The sequence below is a fragment of the Babylonia areolata genome, chromosome 20 (assembly GCF_041734735.1).
Source record: "Babylonia areolata isolate BAREFJ2019XMU chromosome 20, ASM4173473v1, whole genome shotgun sequence".
Classification (NCBI taxonomy): domain Eukaryota; kingdom Metazoa; phylum Mollusca; class Gastropoda; order Neogastropoda; family Buccinidae; genus Babylonia; species Babylonia areolata.
Genome location: NC_134895.1, coordinates 26935475 through 26958130, shown reverse-complemented (window position 1 = coordinate 26958130; position 22656 = coordinate 26935475). Strand labels below are relative to the sequence as shown.

The 22656-nt window shown below is 38.3% G+C and overlaps 1 protein-coding gene across 2 annotated transcripts in view; it reads left to right on the top strand.

Moving 5' to 3' along the window:
* The window catches only part of LOC143295355 (CD82 antigen-like), a 33468-nt gene extending 12309 nt beyond the window's left edge, over positions 1 to 21159 (top strand). For both annotated transcript variants that reach the window (XM_076607010.1, XM_076607009.1), the window contains exons 4-9: positions 4573 to 4647; positions 5198 to 5296; positions 6364 to 6460; positions 8752 to 8897; positions 11052 to 11135; positions 13533 to 21159. In XM_076607010.1, coding sequence (XP_076463125.1) covers positions 4573 to 4647; positions 5198 to 5296; positions 6364 to 6460; positions 8752 to 8897; positions 11052 to 11135; positions 13533 to 13598 — 567 coding nt within the window. In that variant the 3' untranslated portion in view covers positions 13599 to 21159. The remainder of the gene's footprint in view (positions 1 to 4572; positions 4648 to 5197; positions 5297 to 6363; positions 6461 to 8751; positions 8898 to 11051; positions 11136 to 13532) is intronic.
* The last annotated feature ends 1497 nt before the right edge of the window (positions 21160 to 22656 follow it).

Sequence of the window (22656 nt, the reverse complement as noted above, 5' to 3'; positions counted from 1 at the left end):
GACACACACCACCACATGTTTTCCCTCTTGGCTCAGCCAACAAAAACTGCCTTTCAGCAGAACTGCTGGCAATAACTCAATAAAACCCCTTTGGCTTGGCAACATTCCCAAAGTCCAAAATGTTTTGCATGTCCCCAAGAAATAAATTACTTCCCACAAGAGTGAATTCAAAATGTTCACTTACATTATTAACCAGAATATCTCAATCTTGCCCACCCAGATGGTCCAATTGAATTACTACTTAGTTTCAGTTTCAGTTTCAGTAGCTCAAGGAGGCGTCACTGCGTTCGGACAAACCATATACGCTACACCACATCTGCCAAGCAGATGCCTGACCAGCAGCGTAACCCAACGCGCTTAGTCAGGCCTTGAGAAAAAAACAGAAAAAAGAAAAAAGAAGAAAAACCACGGGGGAATAAATAATAGATAAGCTTACATAAATAAATAAATAAATAAATAATAATTATAATATAGAAAAAGGTAGTAGTAATAATAATAGTAATACTAATAAAATGATAATAATAAATAAATAAATAAATAAGACAACAATGGTGATAAATAAGCGAATAAATGTAAAATATGAAGACACACATTCACACATACACCCACACATGCATAACAGAAATGCACCAAACATGCAGTTTCACAGATATGAAAGTACAGTCAAATACATATAAACGTACATGAGCTCCAACACACACACACACACACACACATTACCTTGCACCTCCTCCACCCCCCTCCTCCACACACTCATTTCTAGTCTACGTATCGTAGCTTCCACGGCGCACACACACACACACACACACACACAAACACACACTCACAGAGATGAACACTTACTTGTAGAAGCACACACACATACGCCCATATCTCCCACCCCCAACCCCACACACAAATATACAAAGATATATATATATACGTTCCAATATCCTGTTGCTCCCACAGTGTAGGCATGCATACACTCACATACCTCATCCTCTACCCCACCTCCCCCCGCACTCCCACCTCCCCTCAAACACACACGTACACAGATCTCTCCTGACACTTGTGTACACTTACACTCTCGCGCATTCATAAACGCACTCAAAAGCACAGACCCACACATCCACACAAACACACACATACACACACGCACAGAGGCTGCCACTGACTGGCCGCAAGAGGGATGGGAAAAGATCTCTGATGCCAAGAACGTGGCGTCTAGTGTGTTGCTCAGTCTATTGTATTTGGAAAGGCCCACAGAGACTCTGTTCCGTTTTGAAGAAATTTGCGCAATGTTGGTTTGGAAATGATGCCGATATTTGTTTGATTTGCAAAGCATCATGCTCTACCTTTCATGTTAGACTTGCGGCCGCTCCCTCTCTCTGCTTTTATTTCTTTGAGGCGATCGATGGTGTGATGGCCTTGTACCTGTTCTTTTTGGTATTCTTTGACTTTTTTGAGGATTTCCGATTTTCCTAGATGTAGGCCGCTCGTTGGTGTTGCGTTACCAGCAAGTCTGTCAGCTCGCTCATTTCCCTTAACACCTGCATGTCCCGGGCAGTATGACCATGTGAGTTTTTTAATCTGAAAGTTGCGCATTGCCTTATGCCACTCTGGGCTTCCCATTCCGTTTTCAATTTTCTGTATGAGGTTCATTGAGTCGGTTAGAATCATGGCATGTTGGTTTCCGGGCGTATGGATGGGCGATAGCCACTGGAGGGCATGTGTCGCAGCTTCAACTTCCATCGTTAGGCTGGAGGTTGTGACTTTGTAGGCAGCATTCTCTTCCCAAATTGTTTTTCCATTTTGTTTCGCAGTGAATCCCCAACCAGACTGGTCTTTGGTGACTGAGCCATCTGTGTATATGATGATGTCCTCTTCTTTACTGTTTTCTTCTATGAGTAGCTTCACTTCCGCATCTGTTTTGCCCTCTGGCCATTCCCGACAATGTCTTCCTAGAGTGGGTGAAATGACTGTGTTGAATAGATGGTTGAGGTTTTTGGGGTTTTTCTCCCATTCTTTTGTTTCTTTCAGGTCTTGTAGTCGGCATACTAGCTGGATTGTATCTTCTGCTTGTCCCATCCATGATCTTCCTCATCCTAGACGGCTGCCTTTTGGTTCTTTGACTGTGTCATGCAGTGGGTTTTGAGGGTTTTCTAATGCTTTGAAGTAGGTCTTGACCTGTTCTAACTTGTTTCTGGCCTGCACTGAAGGAAGGTCAAGCAGGTATCGCATGGTTTCTGTGGGCGTGTCTTTTGTTGTTCCAAGGATCAGCCTCATAGCTTCATTTTGTACTCTTTCTAATTTTAGGAGGTTGCTTTGAGACGGTGTTGTTAGCCCAAGTCCGTAGTCGATCACACTGAGGACGAGTGATTGGTATAGCAGGAAGAGGTGGCGTTGTTCAATTCCTTTGGTTGCCATTGCTTTTAAGACTGAAAGGCCCTTTTTGCATTTGAGAACAGTATTTTCCGTATGTTTTCTGAAGGTCAGCATCCTGTCGAAGTGTATTCCTAGGTAGCGTAGGCATTCAGTTTTCTCAATTTGAATTCCATCGAATGACACAGAAGGTGGTGATTTGCTCGCGGTTTTGTTGTTGAGGGTGCACAGCAACGTTTGGGCTTTCGCTGGATTGATGGAAGATCCTGTGTCTTTGCACCATTGAGCAATATTGTTTAGTTGTTTCTGGACGGCTTTAGTTCTTTCCTGAGCATCTTTCGAAGTTTTGAAGACCAGGCCATCATCCGCAAGGGTGAGCACCCGAGTGATTCCATTGTTGTTTAAGTCTGCAAGGCCCTTCGTGTAGACATTGTAGAGGACAGGAGAGAGCGGAGACCCTTGTGGCAGTCCCATGGATAGTTTAGAAGGTGCAGACATCCAATCTCCGAGGCGTAGGACGACAGTTCTTTCCTGAAGCGCTGCTGCTATCCATCTTGTCAGTGTCAAACTTACTCCATAACTTAGTAGCAGCTCCATGAGGTGCGCAAACTGGACTTTATTGTAGGCATCTTCAAGGTCAATTGCTACTGCTAGTGCTTCTTCTTTTCTTTGAAATCCTTCATACACCTCATATGCAAAAGCAGCTGCATTTTCCCATGTGGACTTGCCTGTTCTGTAACCACCTTGATTTGAAGGGAGAATGTGCCTGTGTTCAAGATCCCTTGCAAGTTTCCTGGCTATCATGCGTTCCATGAGCTTTCCAGCAATGTTTTGCATGGTTAGGATCCGGTAGCCGCTTACCTGACGATGGTCCTTTCCTGGTTTTGGTATGGGTTTTAAGAAGCTATGTGTCCAGTCCTCCGGCACCTGTCCATTGTGGAAACTGTTTTGATATAGATTGAAAAGTTTGCTTCTGTCTTCTTCCGATAGCTCCTTGATGTCTGAGTAACGAACTTTGTCTGGGCCAGGAGCCGATTCTTTCTTGCATTTAGCTATTGCCTCGTTTAGATCATCCATTGCCAAGTCATCATCAGGTCCAGTCTGCATAAGGGTTTGGTTTAACTCCTCAATATATTTCTTTTTCTCATCTAAGTTTCTTTGATCACTCTGTTGTATGAAACGTTTGAGCAAGGCAGATCCTTTTTCTTCATTTGTCTTAAGCTTGGTTCCGTCAGTGTCTAACATGTCTGGGGTTGTTGTTGTGCACGTTTTCCCTTCCATGCGACGATAAAATTGCCAGAACTCTGTCAATGTTGTGTCATAACTGAGTGCCTCGCAAAACTGTTTCCACTTGTCATTTTTGGCCTCTTGAGCAATGACTTCAAACTGTTTAGTTTTTTCTTTCATTTTTGTTTCAATATCTTTGTCCGGAGATGGTTTTGTTTTTTCTTTTTGCCAAAGTTTGACAGCCGCATGTTTTTCTATCCAGGCTCTCTCTGTGTCGGTATTCCACCATGGGGGCTGAATAGTTTGCATCCTGTTCAGTGCCGTTCTTTTGTTTCTTCTGCGTCTTAATTTTTCGATGACAGTTGTCTCTTTGGTTTCATACTGAAATGGATCACGCAGTTTCATACAGGGTTTATCTGACAGTTTCTGTAGACTGAAAACTACCGGGAGGTGGTCGCTGCCTTGGTATGGAAGCGTCTCTGCATTCATTTCTGCTCTGAATTTTGGAGATGTTAGAGCGATGTCGATCACACTGTCACTGTCCCCTTGTCTTGTTCCAAGGCGAGTTGGGGATGTGGTTGTTAAAGGGCTAAGAAGAATTTCCCCTATCATTCCTTCAAGTGCAAGTCCTTGTGGGTTGGTGTTCCGCTGGTCCCATAACTTCGATCTTGCATTAAGGTCTCCACAGATAATGACCGAGTCTCCAAGTTCGTTCTCTATTTCCTCTAAAAACGTACAGTCCATGTAATGTCATTACACTCCTTAAATTAGTCACCTACAGACTGTGTTACTTTCCCAACACAGGCATACACTTTTTCTGTCCATATTAACACGATCTAAACAAGTTTTATTCCACAACAGCAACACTCCTTAACTTCTGCTTCTGCTGAATGAGTGTGGAGGAGGTATGTACACTTTGTTCAGAATGTTATACAGTTGAATCTGGCAGTTCTAGTCAATGAATGCTGATCAACTATGTTACAGTACTTTGGAGTGATGCTGGTTCTGACCATTTTCTTCATTGCTGTTTGCATCATTGGCTTTGTCTTCAGAAAGAATGTGAGTAGATAATAGCATCAGTTGTGGCTTAGGGATGCTTTCAGATCATTGCAATTTGTAAAAAAAATTCCATGATGTGAATTTTGTCTTATACTACTTGACATGTGTGTACTTGCGTGCGAGAGCACTTGCATGTGTGTGTGTGTGTGTGTGTGTGTGTGTGTGTGTGTGTGTGTGCGCACATATGTGTGAGTGTATATGCATGTGTCTTGCGTGCATGCTTGTGTGTGTGTGTGTTTGCGTGTGTTAGTGTGTGTGTGCATGCAAGCAAATGTGTGACTGTTCTTTGAAATGTTGGCTTTGTCTTCAGAAAGAACATGGGTACAGATTCACATCAGTCCTAGTTTTGTCCTCCTTGTTATATGTAAAATGTGTGTAATTATATGTGTGTATATATGTGCGTGTGTGTGTGTGCTTGCATGTTCTTTTGTGTGAGTGTGAGTGTGTGATGTTTGTGTGCCAGTTGGTTGTTTTCAGATACAGGTCATATCTGACTGACATAATTATGATGTGACACAATGTGCAGTTGATAATTGTGATCGTCCTTCAGATAACCGGCCATCTGCAGAGAGAGGTGGAGACCAATCTGATCTACAAGTATGGCACAGACATTGGTGTTACAGAACACTGGGACAGAGTTCAGCGTGAAGTATGTGACTTGATGACTGCATGCATGTGCTCTGTGTGTGTGTGTGTGTGTGTGTGTGTGTGTGTGTGTGTGTGTGAAGGTTTGGTTTAATGGGCTTGGAAGGTTTTTTTTTTGGTATTTGTATTTCTTTGTATTTCTTTTTTTAATTTTTATCACACAACAGATTTCTCTGTGTGAAATTCGGGCTGCTCTCCCCAGGGAGAGCGCTAACTATACTATAGCGCCACCCATTTTTTAGTATTTTTTCCTGCGTGCAGTTTTATTTGTTTTTCCTATCGAAGTGGATTTTTCTACAGAATTTTGCCAGGAACAACCCACCCTTTTGTTGCCGTGGGTTCTTTTACGTGCACTAAGTGCATGCTGCACACGGGACCTTGGTTTATCATCTCATCCGAATGACTAGCATCCAGACCACCACTCAAGGTCTAGTGGAGGGGGAGAAAATATCGGTGGCTGAGCCGTGATTCGAACCAGCACGCTCAGATTCTCTTGTTTCCTAGGCGGATGCGTTACCTCTAGGCCATCACTACACTTTTTTCAGTGAAGAAAGGCTGATTCTGTCCTGTTTCTGCTGTAACCATTTCACCAATACATGTAATGATAATAATAATGATAACAGTACATTCAGATAGCATTTTCAGACTTCTCAAAGCATGTTGCAGCAACACATCAGTTGGACAGAAAGCATACAATAACACACATACAAGAACAAACACACACAGAGACACACATGCATGCATACACACATGCATGCATGCTTACACAAACACATGGAAGAAATGGATGTGGGTCCGTAGAATACAGATATAGAATGGACTGCCTTATTTAATTATGTACAGACTGTTTGAAAAGGAATGTTTATTGATTTGTTTTGAAGGATGTGAGTGAGGGACTGTGACAGACTGAAAAATACAGTGAAATCCAGGTTTGTACAGCTGAAGAACTAAAAGCTCTCTCGATGTGTGTTTCTTTCTGTTGAAATAGTTGGAAACTTTATTATCAGCCACAGTTTTTAGATCCATGTCTCCCTTTCTGTTGTTAATTTGTTACTTTGCGTTGTTTTTCAGCTGAAGTGCTGTGGGGTGAGTGGGGATAAGTCATCCAATACATCCTGGGCCATTTACAAGCAGCAGTCTCACTGGTTCAGAGATCAGACAGGCACTTGTGAGTTCTTCAGTCACACTTCAACGTTGTTTGTGACTCGCCATGCCATACGCATAGTCCACAGCATAATGATTTTTGTGAATTGTGGACTACTTTTGGTTTCAGTTGTCTCAGTGATAGTGAAAACTTAAGTACTTTCTGTGACTTTAACGTTCCAGTAAAGGTATTTCCGTCTGTTTTTGATCTGTATTCAGATTGACAAACAATGAATTCTTGACAAAAGATTCAACATTCAGCAGTACAGGTCTCATTTGTTTGGACAAGGGAAGTAATACAAGTAGTTTTACTTGGGAGTAAAGGGGTTAGCCATATATACTGTACTCAGCTCATTTTTCAGTTCTCTTTATTTGTTGTTGTTCCTTGTATAAACAAAGTGAGTGTTTGTAGTGACCCTGAGTGTGTGTGTGTGTGTGTGTGTGTGTGTGTGTGTGTGTGTGTGTGCATTTTTGCTGGACATAGTTTATCAACATCAAATAAGGATTAAACAACAACAACAAATAAAAAATGTTTTCACCCATACCAAATATAGGGTGTAGGTCTTCTGGATTAAACTATATATCCATATCGTGAACATCTTATTTTGTTTAGCTTCCAGATCAGCCAGATTTTCCTGGCTGCTAGATAATGTTTTGGTTCCTGGGATTAGTGATTGGTTGTGGTGTTAAGAGCACTTGACATTCTATTTCTTGTCCACATTTAAAAGAAAAGGAAGTTCTGGACAGAACACACAGAATGACAGTAACAACATCATCAAAATGTTTATTGCATACCAATATTTTAAAATGGATACTAGATTAAACGGAAAGAACTTGAGGAATATTTGAGTCAATGAACAATTTACGTGGTCTGCAAACTTGTCCAAAAAGTCATCCACTGTGGCTATCATTGTGCATGTCATAGCTGCTTTGGTTATGAAGTATCTAAGTGGCTATGGAAAAGATGGAAATAGGTTTAAAGTTCAACGGATGAACATACATTTCTAAGTTTTTTGGATATTAGAAAAGTACAGATCTGACGTGATGTGTCTAGCAGACATAGCACAGCACAGCACAGTATTTTGGTAGATCTGCAAAATCTCCTTTCTTGACAGCAAGCAAAAAAATATAATTTGGATCAGCTTGTTAGTTTACACATTGTCTGATTGCAGAAATTCACTTGATGAAAAAAATAAATCTAATGTATGAGAATCCTGAAAATCGGTTTTTGTGGAGTGTTGCACAAGTGTTTGGAGATTTTACTATTAACAGAATACTTTTTCTCCAAAAAGAGAAAATCATTTGTGGTGTATGTTACAAAAACATTATTAGAGAATTACAGTTATTCTGTATGAGTACATAAAAGACAAAAGATGCTTAAATGACAGGTTGGTGTAAACCTCACATACGATAACCACAGTCATTCATTTGCAAATGTCACAGTAAGAGAACAGATTCAAAGTTAAGAGAACAGTTTCAAAATATCATACAATAATTAAATATAGACGTTCATGATTAGATTAATACAAAGTATAAAATGCACACACACAGACATGCACCGAAACACAGACACAGACAGATGTATTGACACAGACACACACTAATTAGTCATTTAGGAGTTGAACTGATTTGGGTATAAAAACTGCTATGGGTTAAGAATACTGTTGTCATTGCTTATGATCTGTGTTGATTTTTGTTTACTTGCTGTTTGTACAGCTCATTCAGATGTTATTGTTTGACACCAATTATTCTGCTGGACACAATTACAGTTTTGCTCAGTAATACATATATATATATAACATGTATATATATATATATATATTTTTTTTTTTTTTCCCACCGACTCAAAATCCAAAACTTCTAGTGATAATAAATGTGATTAAATTCATGTATACTTACTTATCACACCATCTTGCATGAACTGGGGGTTTGAAATCAAGTACAGATGTATTTTGTTTTCTAGATGCAAGACTTACATTACTGGGCATTGACAATGAGCTGCTCTCTACAAGTTGTTGCTCTTGCTAGTCAGACTGTAGTGCTTGCTGGTTATGAATGGAGCTTCTGTTGACAATGATATGAGAAAAAGAGATCGATGAAACAAACATCCACTACATTCCTGCACATCCATATGTGCCCATTCTACTTCTTTTGTCTTCTTGTTCTCTTGGCCTTTTTTTTTTCTTCTTCTGCTCCGTCTTCTTCATTTTTCTTTTTTCTTCTGCTGATGCTCCTTCTTCTCCCCCTTGTTCTTAATCTCGTCATCATCATTGGTGATGTTGTAATAAGGATATATTTTCACTTTATTCTCTTCAGCAAAGATGCAGGTTCCCTTTTCTTGCTGCAAACCGGACAGTAACTTGGAAATGTGTGTTGGGAGAGAGAACAATGACAACAGGCCACCCAAAGAGGGTCCTCCGCTGAACGATACCATGGAGCCAAATGATGCTCTTTACAAAGAGGTCAGCAGCACATAGACAGTGTTAATGTTTACGTATGTTTATTTCTCTCATTGCACACAGCTTTAGTATGTGTATACATATGTTTGCTGCATTGCATAGTGGTAGCATTGGGAATGGTGAGATGTTTGTGAATGTGTCAAGTGAATAAATTTTTATCATTTTGTGAGTGTGTGAGACTGTGTTGATGTATGTGAGGGTATGCTTGTGTGTATGCATGCATGTGTGTGTGTGTGTGTGCTTGTGCACACATGTGTGTGTGTTTGTTGTGTGTGTGTGCATGTAATTTGGATATTGCAGATAATCCCAACCATATATGATAGAAAATATGTTTAAATTAGATTAAAATGTGTCCTCTGCTTCCCATGATCAAGTTTATCTTTTTAATTCTGAATAGCATTTACATACATAAGCATCTGCTTTTTAAAATTTGATAATGATCTTCCAATTATTAACCCATTCAGTGCATATAAAGCTGCTTTTTTCAAAGTGATTTTTAAAAAAATTGATAGTCTTCTAATTATTAACCCATTCAGTGCCTATAAGATGTCAGCTGACATCCTACACAAAATGTTGCCATAGTGATTGTAAGACATTCACTGCATCTTTTCCCATTTTTCCTTCATCAGAGTTTGGTTCAGTAAACACAAACAGACTGAACAGTTAGAATAATGCATCTTCATTATAAAAATACTATTTAAATGAGCATACATTCAGTGGAGAACCCCTTTCTTCTCAATAACTTAAAAAAAAAACTGAACTATGTTGAGCATGGGTTTGCATGATACGCAAAAAGGGTGCCAGAAACTTTGTCCAGCAAAGACTGTGGTCCAAGTCAGTTGATTTACACAACTTTGCAGGCTTTGCAGATTATGTACAGTAATAATGATCAGAGATGTATCTGTCTTATCTGATGATTGGTTTTAACTTTTGAAGATGATGACAACAACAGTGACAATTTTCAACGCTTTGTCCAGTCCTTCTATTCATTCAGACATTGATTTTGAGCAGTTGACAATGCTGGTGCAGTACTTTCGCATATTTTGAGAAGAGGGAGAGGAGACAGTGATTAAGACCAGAGGGTGTGGGAGAGTTCATGGCCATGGCCGTTACCAAAGTGTCTTTCACAGTTTTCATCTGACAGGAACTTGACAACAGCCAATTATTCAAGTTTCATGAAACCCATGGTTGACAGACAGTGGACAGGAATCACATGTTTTTTTAAATTTTATCATGCTTTTCGTCACTGTCGTGACATCAGTTGACCAACTTCTTTGTAGAGCAGGCAAACCGGATGCACAGCAGACACTTTATCGGCTCAAATCGCAACCAGGAGGGAGTAAGTATCATCATAGAGCTTCCCCACCAAAATGAAGGGGACACTCTTTGGTGTAAAAAAAAAAATGCTTGACTGCTCAGTATCTGAGAACATGTTTGACTTTTTAACTTGCCAGTTGTCATTGCTGGGAAAGTTATTCACTTAGATGTCTACAAGCTTTGTGGTTGTTATCAAAAACATGGAGTCTGTTTCATTTTCTTCTACAGTTTTAATCTGACAGTAAGCATGTTATTTCCAGTGGTACTGACTGTCTGTGTAGAGGAGGGAAACATGTGCAGGTTCATTTTGAAGGAGGTGTTAAAGCATGTGGACTGATGTATGACATAACAATTTGATCCTTTGACTTGACGAAGGAACAGGAACTTTCCAAAAATTTGGGTCAAATTTATTTGATAGATTGATGTGTTTGTTTTTTCTTTTCTATTTCTCTCTCTCTCTCTCTCTCTCTCTCTCTCTCTCTCTCAACCCCCCCATTGAATTTAAGGGAAAAAAGATGCAGACAGTTTTTGTGGTAGTGAAAAAGCACTGTTTGCACAAGACCTGACTTGAGTTTTGTAGGAATGTTGTTGGAACCCAGTGCAGCAGCAGCAATCTCCTATCTGTGTGACCATATCAAAGAAATTCCTCCAGATTTAGTCCTGTTCCTGTTACATATTTATCAGTACTTCAAATAGATACATAATTATGTTCTGATATTTTGGCTTTATCCTATTATTTTACAGCAACATTTTACATTACATGTAAGGGGTTACAAATTGATAATCTGATGGCTTCTTGAAGTGGTTAGAGATGAATAGATTTCTCTGTTGATTTTGCAGGGTTGTTATGACAAACTGGACGATTTCCTTGACAGAAACGCACTCGTTATTGGTGGCGTTGCTCTGGCTGCTCTTTTTGTCATGGTGAGTATCTTGCTAAGACAGTGGGCTAATCTTTTATTTCATGTTGTTTCATAACATATAACATCACCACCACTGCACCCATCTCCCATAACATTATTATATAACATCACCACCACTACACCCGTCTCCCATAACATTATTATATAACATCACCACCACTACACCCGTCTCCCATAACATTATTATATAACATCACCACCACTACACCCATCTCCACCATGATCCCAAGATAGAGGTAAATGAATAAATGAATTTGAAAAAAGAAAAAGAAAAAAGAATTAATTCTGAGTAACCAGTTACATTCCATGCTTACCGTAAAGTTTGGTCTATTGAGCGCACTGGTATATAAGCCGCACCCACTAAATTTTGGAAAAAATTGAACTTTATACATACATAAGCCGCACCGGTTTATAAGCCGCACTTATTTCAGGCACCGGAACACATACTGATACTACAGAAAAGCTGTCGATACTGTAGGCTATGAAATAAACACAAGCGGGAACAACACAAAGAAAAGCGAGCGAAAATACTGCTAGTGCCACAAAAAAATAATAAATAAACACAACGAAAATAAGATCCATAATTTAGGGATAGTCACATTTATTCAACGTCATCCTGCTCACTGAATCCACTAAAATCTTCGTCTTCAGTGTCCAAGTTGAAGAGAACCAGCACAGCTTCCTCTGCCATCTTGTCACTGACTTCAGCCTCGCTTTCGCTTCATGAACATGAAGGTGGAGGTTGCTGCTGGTTCGTCGCTTGCACTGTCATCTGCTAGGTCGATCGCCTTCAATTTGAAGGCTGCATCATAGGCATAACGTCATGTTTTCAGCAGGATGAGGGTGTGCGCTTGAGCAGAGTCGAACTGAATGCTGATCTGAAGGCTTTAATGTGTGCGGATTTGATTTATAAAACATGAACAGTTAGCACACTGTCCTGAAGCTCATCCAAAAATTCATGGACAGAAATCATGATTTTGGTGAGTTGAAGGGCAGCTAAGAATAGAGAGAACGTGACACTCCCAGGATTGTTAAAATCCGCAAATAGGCCGCATCATTGTATAAGCTGCAGAGGTTGAAGCTAGGGTAAAAAGTCACAGCTTATAGACCGAACTTTACGGTACATTTGTAACGTTTTTTCACTGATGGGAAGCAACACCAGGCTTTATTACTTTATTTAATTTCAGTAATGCATGCAGAAAGAAAATGACAATTGTACCAATTACAATATATCCTGATATGAAAGCAATAATTCCATTTTACTGTGGAGTTAAATTAATCTGAGTAGCAATGACACATGCTTGTCAGAAAAAAATGGTAAAATATTTTGCATGATGCCATGTGACTGTAAAAACATTCTGATCTGTTTGGTATTGAAAAGTTTCATTTCACTTGAAACACATGGCTAATTGGAAAAATAGGAATGTGTTTCCTGACTGAATAAAGCAGAAGGAAAGACGGAAACTGATCTCCTGCCCTGTCTGCTGAAGTAATAATTCTCACCACCTGCCAACTCAGTCTCAGTCTTTTTATCCAGAAGGTGATGTTTGAATCCACTACATCTCAGTTGTCAGTATGTGACGCTAACCACTTTACCATGATGGCTGGCTTTAGGTAGGATTGTCTCTGAATGTGTTCAAAGTTTTTCTCCTGTTCTTTTGCATTTCCTGTTTGCATGAGTTTCTTAACAATGCATTACTACACATAGATGCATTTCATGTTTCATTTTTTTTTTTCTTTAAAAGTATCTTCTCCTTTGCACTTTTTTTCTGATGTGGAGTTTTTGGGAAGGATCTCTTTGAATGTGGGGGAAGTTGTTCCTTAATCTTCGGGAACTACTTTTTAAATGTTTAGCAATTTTTTTTTCTAAGTTGACAAGCAGAGATGGCTAATCTGAGTGCTGCAAACACAATGTGGTGGTCACTGTCTTTGTCTTCAGTAAGGAAAAGTTGGGCATTGTTTTCAGTGTCTTGTCTCTCTGTTATTGGACTTAGTGTTTTCTTCAGTTTTGCAGCTTTTTACATTCAGTCATCTGTTTGAGCAGGTGGGAAAAACTGAGATGGAGTGGACATATATTTCTTGTATTTCAGAATTAAAGTTGTTGAATCTAGTTGAGTGCTGAGCTGTCAGTCAAAATGTTTAAATCACAGACAACCGACAGTTAACATCAACATTAGTATTCTCACTGCCCATCTTATTAATGTGCTGTCATTTTTGGTGGCACCAGTGTAGTGTTGAACAGGTCCTCTTCCCAGCTGTCCTGGGATCATTATCACCATGGACCATATCACCTGTAGTGGGTGTTGATGTAAAATCTTAATATGACTCAAAATATGGAAATATTTTCCTTATTAATTTTTCCTTGTGCATGAATATATTTCTGTGGTTGTGTGTGCAGGCATTGGGAGTCATATTCTCCATCTGCCTGTGTGTTCAAATTGGTCGTCAGGGCTACATCGTTTGAAGTTCTGGGCCTCAACACTTTCGTCTTGCCCTGAAATGAACACAGCTATTTGATACGTTCTCAGTGCATACTACATTGCAGCTATGACTATGAATGATGTATTGTTATTCTGCAGATCTTTTCATTTTTTCTGAATATAGGGCGTGGTATTGGCAATAAGATCTGCCATCCTCAGCAAAATGCTGAAGCATAAAAAGATTTAAAGATGCAGATCGTAATAGTATGTTGGCATATCAAAAAAAAAAAAAAAAAAGAGAGAGAGAGCAAATAATGATAATAATAATTGATACTTATATAGCACACTATCCAGAAATCTGCTCTAGGTGCTTTACAAAACTTTTTTTTTTTGATTAACACATTGCATTAATATTAGATATAAACACTGAAATGTGACAAGCAAACCACATATATACACGCACATGAAACACGAAACACACAGTGCATACATACATTCAGACATACATGTGTACATAACAGCCGCCATCCACATGTACGCACACATATGCACACATGAACACACACATACACAGATGCACACACGCATGCATGTGAGCAAACATACGAACACACAGAGACATTCATACACATACATGCGTAGTTGTACAAATACATATGTATACACACACAGTCAAGCACACACATGCAAAGGAGTAGACCTGCCACAATGAAACGTGCTGAGGGAAGAGGTGAGTTTTGAGACCAGATTTGAAAGAGGTGTGGGAGTCAGAATGGAGGAGGTTATCAGTGAGCCTGCTCCATGTTTTTGGCGATTGAAAAGAAAATGATCTGTGTCTTACTTCTGACGTGAGGTATCCTGAGAAGTTGAGTACCAAAGGAAGAACGGAGCTGATGAGATGGAGTATAGATATGCAGAAAGATACTCTGGGCCCGACCTGCTGACTGCAGAAACAGAGTGGATAGCTTTTTGTCTGTTTGATCAGAAGTAGGCAACCAGTGGAGAGACTGAAGGAGAGGAGAAACATGCTCAAGATTTAGAAGCTCTGCAAATGAGTCTGGCAGTGTCATTCTGAATCAGTTGAAGTCTAACATATGTTTGGGAAGTATTAATAGAAAAAGGAGTGATCAAACCACCGCATAATGTTGAAGCATTAAAGCAAAGGAAGACAGCAAACCAGGACAAACTTGTAAGGCATTCAAACTTACAGAACACAGCAAACTATAACAGGCTATTTAAACAGTGGAAGAAAGAAAACTACAAGTGTGAAGTGAAACATATGAGAGAGGAAACAAACCACGAAAGGAGAACAGATGTTGGTGGGAGGAATGCTTTCTCAGGAAGACATCTGGAGAATATTTGTAAACATTTCTTCCCCTGCATGTCAGATATATTCACTGTTAAGAGAAGCCAATTAAAGCCTTAACTCACTCCGGACAACTAGTTATTTCCCTTGCTTTTCCTTTCAGATGACCCATTTGTTAGGGTTAGGAAAAAAATCACAAAAAATACAAAACATAAAGTAACTGAATGAAACTCATTGTACTTGACCCTCTAACCCCTCTTCTCACGTCGCATGAATGCCCACCCGCCTCCCTTTTCACTACTCTCAGAAGCTGAATCACTATCAGTACCTACTTGCTGGTAGCTTTCTTCACAACAGATACTTTATTCAATGTCTTCATCATCCTCGTTGATGTCAAAACCTTCAGTTTGAAGCATTTCAATCACTTCAGCAGTGGTAAAAGCTGCTGTCGTGATCCAGTTTGCTCCAAAAATTTCTACTTGTATCGCCTGCGACACCATTTTCGATACGTATGCAGATTAGCTTGTCATGTGGGGTCCTGAACTCGCTGGCTCGCTGTGGAGTGCGTTGTTATGGAATCTCATGAAGAAACTTTCCATTCGACCCTTGACACGTTCACAATGTACAGTGTAGCTGCGATTTTTATGCTAACCCATGAGGAAAACGTGGAAAAAATTTTAAATGTCGAAACCACTATAGCGTTCCATTGTCCCAGAGTACTGCATTGAAAACTTGTTCACCATGTCCTTATTTTTCAGGTCCCAACTCTTACTCCATAATCTAATTTAACATGCATATTCATAGCTGCACACTGTCTTTCTTGTAAGAAGTGAAATCTATCTGTTTTCACATTTTTCATGTGTTTATTTTGAAGGTGCTTGCAGTGTGCTAAAGAGCAGTGCTAGAAGCTGCAGAACTGCCATTCCTGTAAATCTTAGTATTCTGATGTGTTTTCTTGTAATGTGTTTATTTTGGATGGCACTGCATATCAAACTTTAAGTGGTGCGTTTTTGCCTATTTTGTATCATTTGTAGCAATTTATTCAAATGAATTTCAAGGTTATTTTGATGACTTCTATTATTTTTTGAAAAATCAAACTTACATAAGTAAGAAAATGGAACATTAGATTGTGATGTTTGAGTACCTTCAGCATTGCAGTGTACACATTTATTTTCCTCTCCCTGCTTGTGTTTTTGTTGCTTTTTCTTGGATATACTCATAACAGTGTAACTGTCAAACCGTATCGTAATAATCTCAAATAATGATACTATTAATAATGCAGTTGTTTTCCATTACAATATACCCAAGTACCCATTCAGTTAATTTTTGTAGCAACATACACTTGCTTTTGTATGGATATAGGTGAGCTTTTATGTTGTTTTTTGGATGTTGAATCCAGAGCTGGACTGGGTTTAAGATGAAAAATCATGGCATATGATTGAACACATACTCTTTAATAGTAGTATCTGAATGGTGGAGGGAAAAAATCATGTTTGGTTGAGAGAAATGAACAAGGTGACTGCTGGTATTTGTGTTCCATACCATGCCCAGGCAAGAAGTTCCTCTTATTACTGGCATATTTATGTTGCTTATATTTCTAAATTTGCTGATTAACCAAGAAATATGATTTTGAAAAGGAAACAAGTCAGTGAAGAACACTATTAGTCTTATGTTTTTCAGAATTTTGAACAACAACAGTGACAGAAAAATCATCAATGAGGAACACTATTGTCTCATATTTAACAGAATTGTGAACTGCAACTGCAGAAAAATAATCCATGAGAAGAACACTACTATCTCATGTTTAACAGTATTTGTGAACTGCCACAATGATAACATTCAACTTCCAGAACTTCTGCTGAGATCCAGCACTTTGTCATCATACTATTTTAATCAGTAGCTCTAGAAACAGTAGGTGAATATTTAGTTTGAGTCATTTTCCCCTCTACTTTCTGGACCAGATTTGTTCAATGAAAGAATACCTATCTGAATTGACACACTTGTCCGAAAGGATCTCTCTCTTTCTCTGTGCTTTGTAGAATTTGAAATTCTTCAAAAGATTGGAAATGGGTGTTTATGATTCGTTTTGATTATTCCTGTATATTTATATACATTATATATATATATATATATATATATATGTGTGTGTGTGTGTGTGTGTTTGTAGAAAAGGAAAAGATGAAATTGAAAATAAGTTTTTTTGCAGCTCTGCATTTGAACTGAAACACTGATGGTGTGAAGTTTTCCCAGTATATTTCATTACCTTTAGAAAAGATGATTGCCTTTTGGACCTAGTATTTTGCAAGGACCATTGAACAGAACTTTGGGTTTACTTTTCTTTTTTCTTTAAAAGAAAAAAGAAAGATTTTTTTTTTATAGCTGAAGTTTGAATGAAGTTGATTTTGTTTGTTGATTTTTGTTGTAATATGACCAAAACAATTAGTGAGAGGATATAGTTGCTCCACCCACGATAATGCTGGGGCCCTGACAGTGCTATGATCCTGGTTCCTCCCCCCATCCTGTGTCCTCAGATTTTTTAATATTTTTTTTAATAGAGTATAGGTTGCATGTTTACATAACTTTCTGATTTGGCAATGCTAAGAATGTGTGTGAGTATTTCTGCGTTGTACAGATTTCCTTATTGGCACTTTGGGAATGAAAAGAACTGTTGAAATGTTTTCCACTTTTTTAGCTGGACTATAAGCAACAAGAACAAGAAGAAAGATAAAGTTGAGTTCAGTTACTCAAATGGGTATTACTGTATTCAGACAAATCCATATACACTACACCACATACACATACACCACATCTGCTGAGCAGATGCCTGAGCAGCAACGTAACCCAACATGCTTTGTCAACCTTGAGTGAAACTAAACTAGACTAAACTAAACTAAACTAAACTAACTTAACCAACTAGATAATAAATAAGTTGGTAGATAAATAGGTAAAATAAAATGATAATAATAAATACAATAAATAAATAGATGAATGTATAAATATATAAATGAGAATAGGTAAGTTAATAATAAACAATGAAAATTAGAATTAATTGAATTTAATATAAAAAAAGATTAAGACAACAAATTTGGATTGTATTAGAACTAACAATTAAAAGATAATTCAAATTGAAGGCACACACAAGTATTTGTATATATGACAGTCTGTCAGTTATACTGCATTCTTCACATTAAACTGTTTCTCTTTCTGTCCTTACTTGTCTACACACACACACACACACACACACACACACACACACACACTGACACTGACATCTAAACCCATGCAGAAATTTGATTGAACATAAATAAAAAAAAATATATAATTCACCATCCCACTTACATGAACACCCAAAATGTCCCCAAATTTGAACTGACTGACAGACCGAAAGAGAGAGAGAGACAGAGAATGAATGAATGAATGACAGAGAGATTGAGAGAGGTAGGGAGGAGGGCGAGACAGATTGAGAGAAAGAGAAGGGGTTGGATAGTACATCAGTGTAAAAACACAATGCTAGACCTAAAAACAAATTAACTTTCGCTAAAACATAAAAAGCATGTAATAAAACCACATAGATCTTTTCATATGTTCCAACATTGCACACACACACACACACACACACACACACACACAGAGAAATTCCATAGAAAAAGTTAAACACTTCAGTAAAATTCAAGAATTCGCCCTCATATACGTGGGAAAGAAGGAGAAATGGAGAGGAAGACAAACATTCAGACAGAAACAGACAGGGAAGAAAGGAAACAGGAAGAATGTGATAAACTGCACATGTATCAAAAGTGACCACATCATACCATGCATAAAAAATGTGCTAAAATATCTGTGAAATATATCAGAAACACACAAATACTTCCACATAGTTACCAATGAAAGCACACATCGCACACACACACAAAGCATAGCACAACATGGCATGATGCTCTTTTGGCTTTCTCGCTAACTGAAGTTGGGGAGTACTATGGCCGCCGAGCGCATAATATGCTTGCCTCATGCTATCATACAGTCATCCACAAGAAGATTCTGGCCACTCTATTTCATCCATGGGTTTTCACTGCTTTTGTTTCTTTTTGGCAAATTCCATGAGGGGGAAAATCTTCCAGAATGAAACCACACCAAGAATGATGACATTCTCTTTTAACAGTCTTGTGAAAAGACATTGTAGCTTGTGAATTAACTGACAGTTGATTAGACAGTAGACATCAGTGTGTTCCAGATTTTGAGTATTTTTCCCTTGGACATTGAATTTGTTTCTAGAAAGGTTTTGCCGAGTTCTGGAAGCAGAAGATATTGCAATCTGGTAAACTTATTTTGTGACAGATTATATGAATTTGCCCTTGATAGTGCAATCTGGTAAACTTTTATTTTGTAGCAGATAATACAAATTTGCCTATTTTAGAGATTGTTTCTCGCCTGAGAATGTTTCCAACCTGTCTTTTCGTTTGTAAGATTGTTTCAAACCTTTTTCATTTGTAAGATTGTTTCAAACCATTTTTTTTCCTTTGTAAGATTGTTTCCAACCTGTCTTTTTCTTTGTACATGAAGTTTATTATATGTGTTCTGATTTTTGGACTTTTATGATGTATACTTACTTCTTTTTTGTGTATTTGGAGATTGATGATGGTGGTGGGGTTGTGGCAGAAATAGGACCAGGACTGGGTTGCACAAGTGATATTAGCAGTGCTGATTTTGCTCAGCATTAATGAGTTTCCCAAGTCTCATTCCACGGGTTTATGCTAAACAAACACCCCCACTATCATCACTTGAGCAACCCAGCCCTAGACATATTTCACTGAACCATTCAAGCTTCAGAAAATTAGAATGAGGAATGGCTGTCAGTGATGCAGTTAACTTTGCAAACTCTGTAAATGATTTCCTGTCCTTTTTCTTTTCCCATCAAGAATGTGCCCCTGTTTTCTTCTGTTCTTGGTTTGTAGATAGCATTAGTCATTTGTATTATGATGGCAGTAAATTTGGTCCTGCAGGAAAAACGGAGACTAGTAGTCACTCCTTTTGACTTCATTACATTTTTGACAAGTTTTCATTATTAAAAGTGTTGCATACTTGACAGTATTAAGTGTGGAAAATGTCATCTTGTGTTGATATCGATCTTGAAAGTCACATTATCTGTAACTGGACATATATAAATGCAATATTGATGAGAGAGAGACAGGTGGAAATGTGAAAATACTCTTCCTGACATTTAAAGTCACATTATCTGTAATTGGACATATATGACATGCAGAATTGATGAGAGAGAGAGAGAGGTGGAAAGGTGAAAATACTCTTCCTGAAATTTAAGAAGAAAAAAATCTGTCCTTGTATGGACAGCTTTGAGTGGAACTTGAATTATCACTGTCCTCTCCTGACCTTGAATTCCTATATTTTATATTTACTATCATAAACCATGTATGCTAAAAATCAATAGTATACAATGCTTTAAAAATATTGTATAACAGGTAATTTTGTTTTTGGTGGTTTAATTTTTGTTTTGAAGAAGTACTCGTAAGTTGCAGAGTTGATAATAGTTTTTGTTTAAAACTGCATTAAATCATGAAACACATATTCTTATATGGCATTGAAAGAAACGTTTATTGGTGGGACAGAGATGCAGTACACCGCAGCCTTAAAACCGAATGCTCACAGCTGTTCCAAGGAAGCTGGTTTCAGGTCATTCACATGTGAGAGGTTCACAATGCGTGTGCTCACTGCTTTTATAATTGGAGCACTCCTCACAGACATGTATAAACAACAGAAGACTTTTTCTTATTGATGTTTTTTGTGTGGCAGGTACCACTTGGAACCTCAGTAGCATAAGGTTTATGTTATGCTTCAGCATCTATTTTACTCTCTTGAAACTGGGTTTTTTTTGGTGATGCCCATGTTGACATACCTGCTTGACAAATGTTATCTGTTCCGTATCTCTGGATGTCATGGAAGAAGTGTTTGTGCAGCCACCAGAAGTCAATGAAGTGCTCAAGGAACAAACTGATGAACTTTGTCAGTTTGGTCATTGCTATAACTCATCAACCTTGAAAGGCTTTATTGTATTTCTTTCTGTTTTATCTTTAAGACTGAAATATGCTAAATAGCCGTTCCTTCCAGCTCTGAAAAAAACAAAGTATGGACACAGATTGTTGATGTGTGTTCGCACCTCATATTGTTACATTCTTTACAGAAGTGTGAAGGTGTAGAACACTGTATTTTTCATGGCTGTCTTTGTTCATCACTGTACAGGATAGATTTGTTGGTGACTTTTTGAAATAAACGTTCTTGATATATCTGTATGTTCAGGTCTTTGTGTTTTTTGAGGTCCAGCCTCCATGTACATGCTTACACATGCACATACACACACACGCATACACACACACTGGTGAAGAGTAGTTGCAGTTGATGTTATGCTGTGGAAGCTTATCTTTGAAAAAGATCAGAACTTAAGATGTACTTCCACTTGATGTTTGAAATAATCTGTTAATTCTTTGCCATTTCCTTTGATAATTTATTGTCATTGATCCAGTCTTTTTTTTTACATAAAAATAATGATCTGTTTATAGTTGGAGAGATAAGTATGCAGCAGAAATAGCTTGCATAACAAGATGAGAAATATAAAGGGACAAAAAGGCCCAGTAGGAAAAAGAAAAGAAAAAAAAGAACAAGCTATGTTACATGGTTAAGACCAATCACTTACATGGTTAAGACCAATCACCCATGTTGTATCGCCAGTTCAAAAAGTCACATTTTGATGATATTAAAGCCACATAAGTACATAAGATTACGTGGCAATCATTGGTCTTATTCCTTCATTTTCTTATGGGTTCACAAATATGTAAGTTGTATCATGATTGTGTCAGACCTTTAATATCACTTCAAAATTATTTAGAATTTATAGACAGTCAGTTGTCATTCCTTTATTGTCAACAGATTGGAAACAAAAAGCACCCAAAGAACACACAAAAATTTCATGTGGCTGGAGGTTTCCATGACCTCTTGTTATTTCTTCAACCCTAAGCTTGATTTGCATGATGTTTGTGAAGCTGTCAGGGTGTGTGCTTGCTGCTACAGTGTCAGGGGAACTGTGATGACTGGGGTGATAATGAATCCCTTCAGCTGTGACAGGGATGATATTTTTCATTTTGGGATGGACTGGGCTGGCGTAATCAGCAGTTCTTTGTTTTTGTTCATTTCCCTTTCGCCCATATCCATTTTTTCATTCCTTCCTTTCTTTTTTTTTCTTTTATCATTTGTTCATCAGTTTTTTTTTCAATCACTTATTCATTAATTCAGTTTCAAGGAAATGTGTGGACTGACCCATATATGCTACACCACATCCACATTAACAAAAATGGAAGGAGGGGATGTGGGGGATGTGAATAAATAACTAATACATGACATGTATGCATGAAATATCCTCAACACACATTGACACAGTGTTAGTCTGTAGATCTGTTCATTTCAAATTTAACCATAACCACCTATTATACAAAACAGGTAATACCGCAAAAACAATTTTTAGGAGCTGCTGTTACCCACTGAATTGTCACCTCCACTGAATTGCCGTGACAATTTGGCAGAGCTCAGTTAACCACTGAATTGTCACTGGTGACAATTTGGTGGAGTTAAGTGAACTGCTGATTCGTTGCTGATCCGCTGATTCGTAGCTGGTGACAAATCAAGGGTGAACAGGCCTCTGCAGAATTGTCTCAAGTTGGCGACCCGACAAGTCACAGAACAGCCAAATTGTTGCCAGTTGAGACATATCAGCCGATTGGCAACATTTCAGGTCA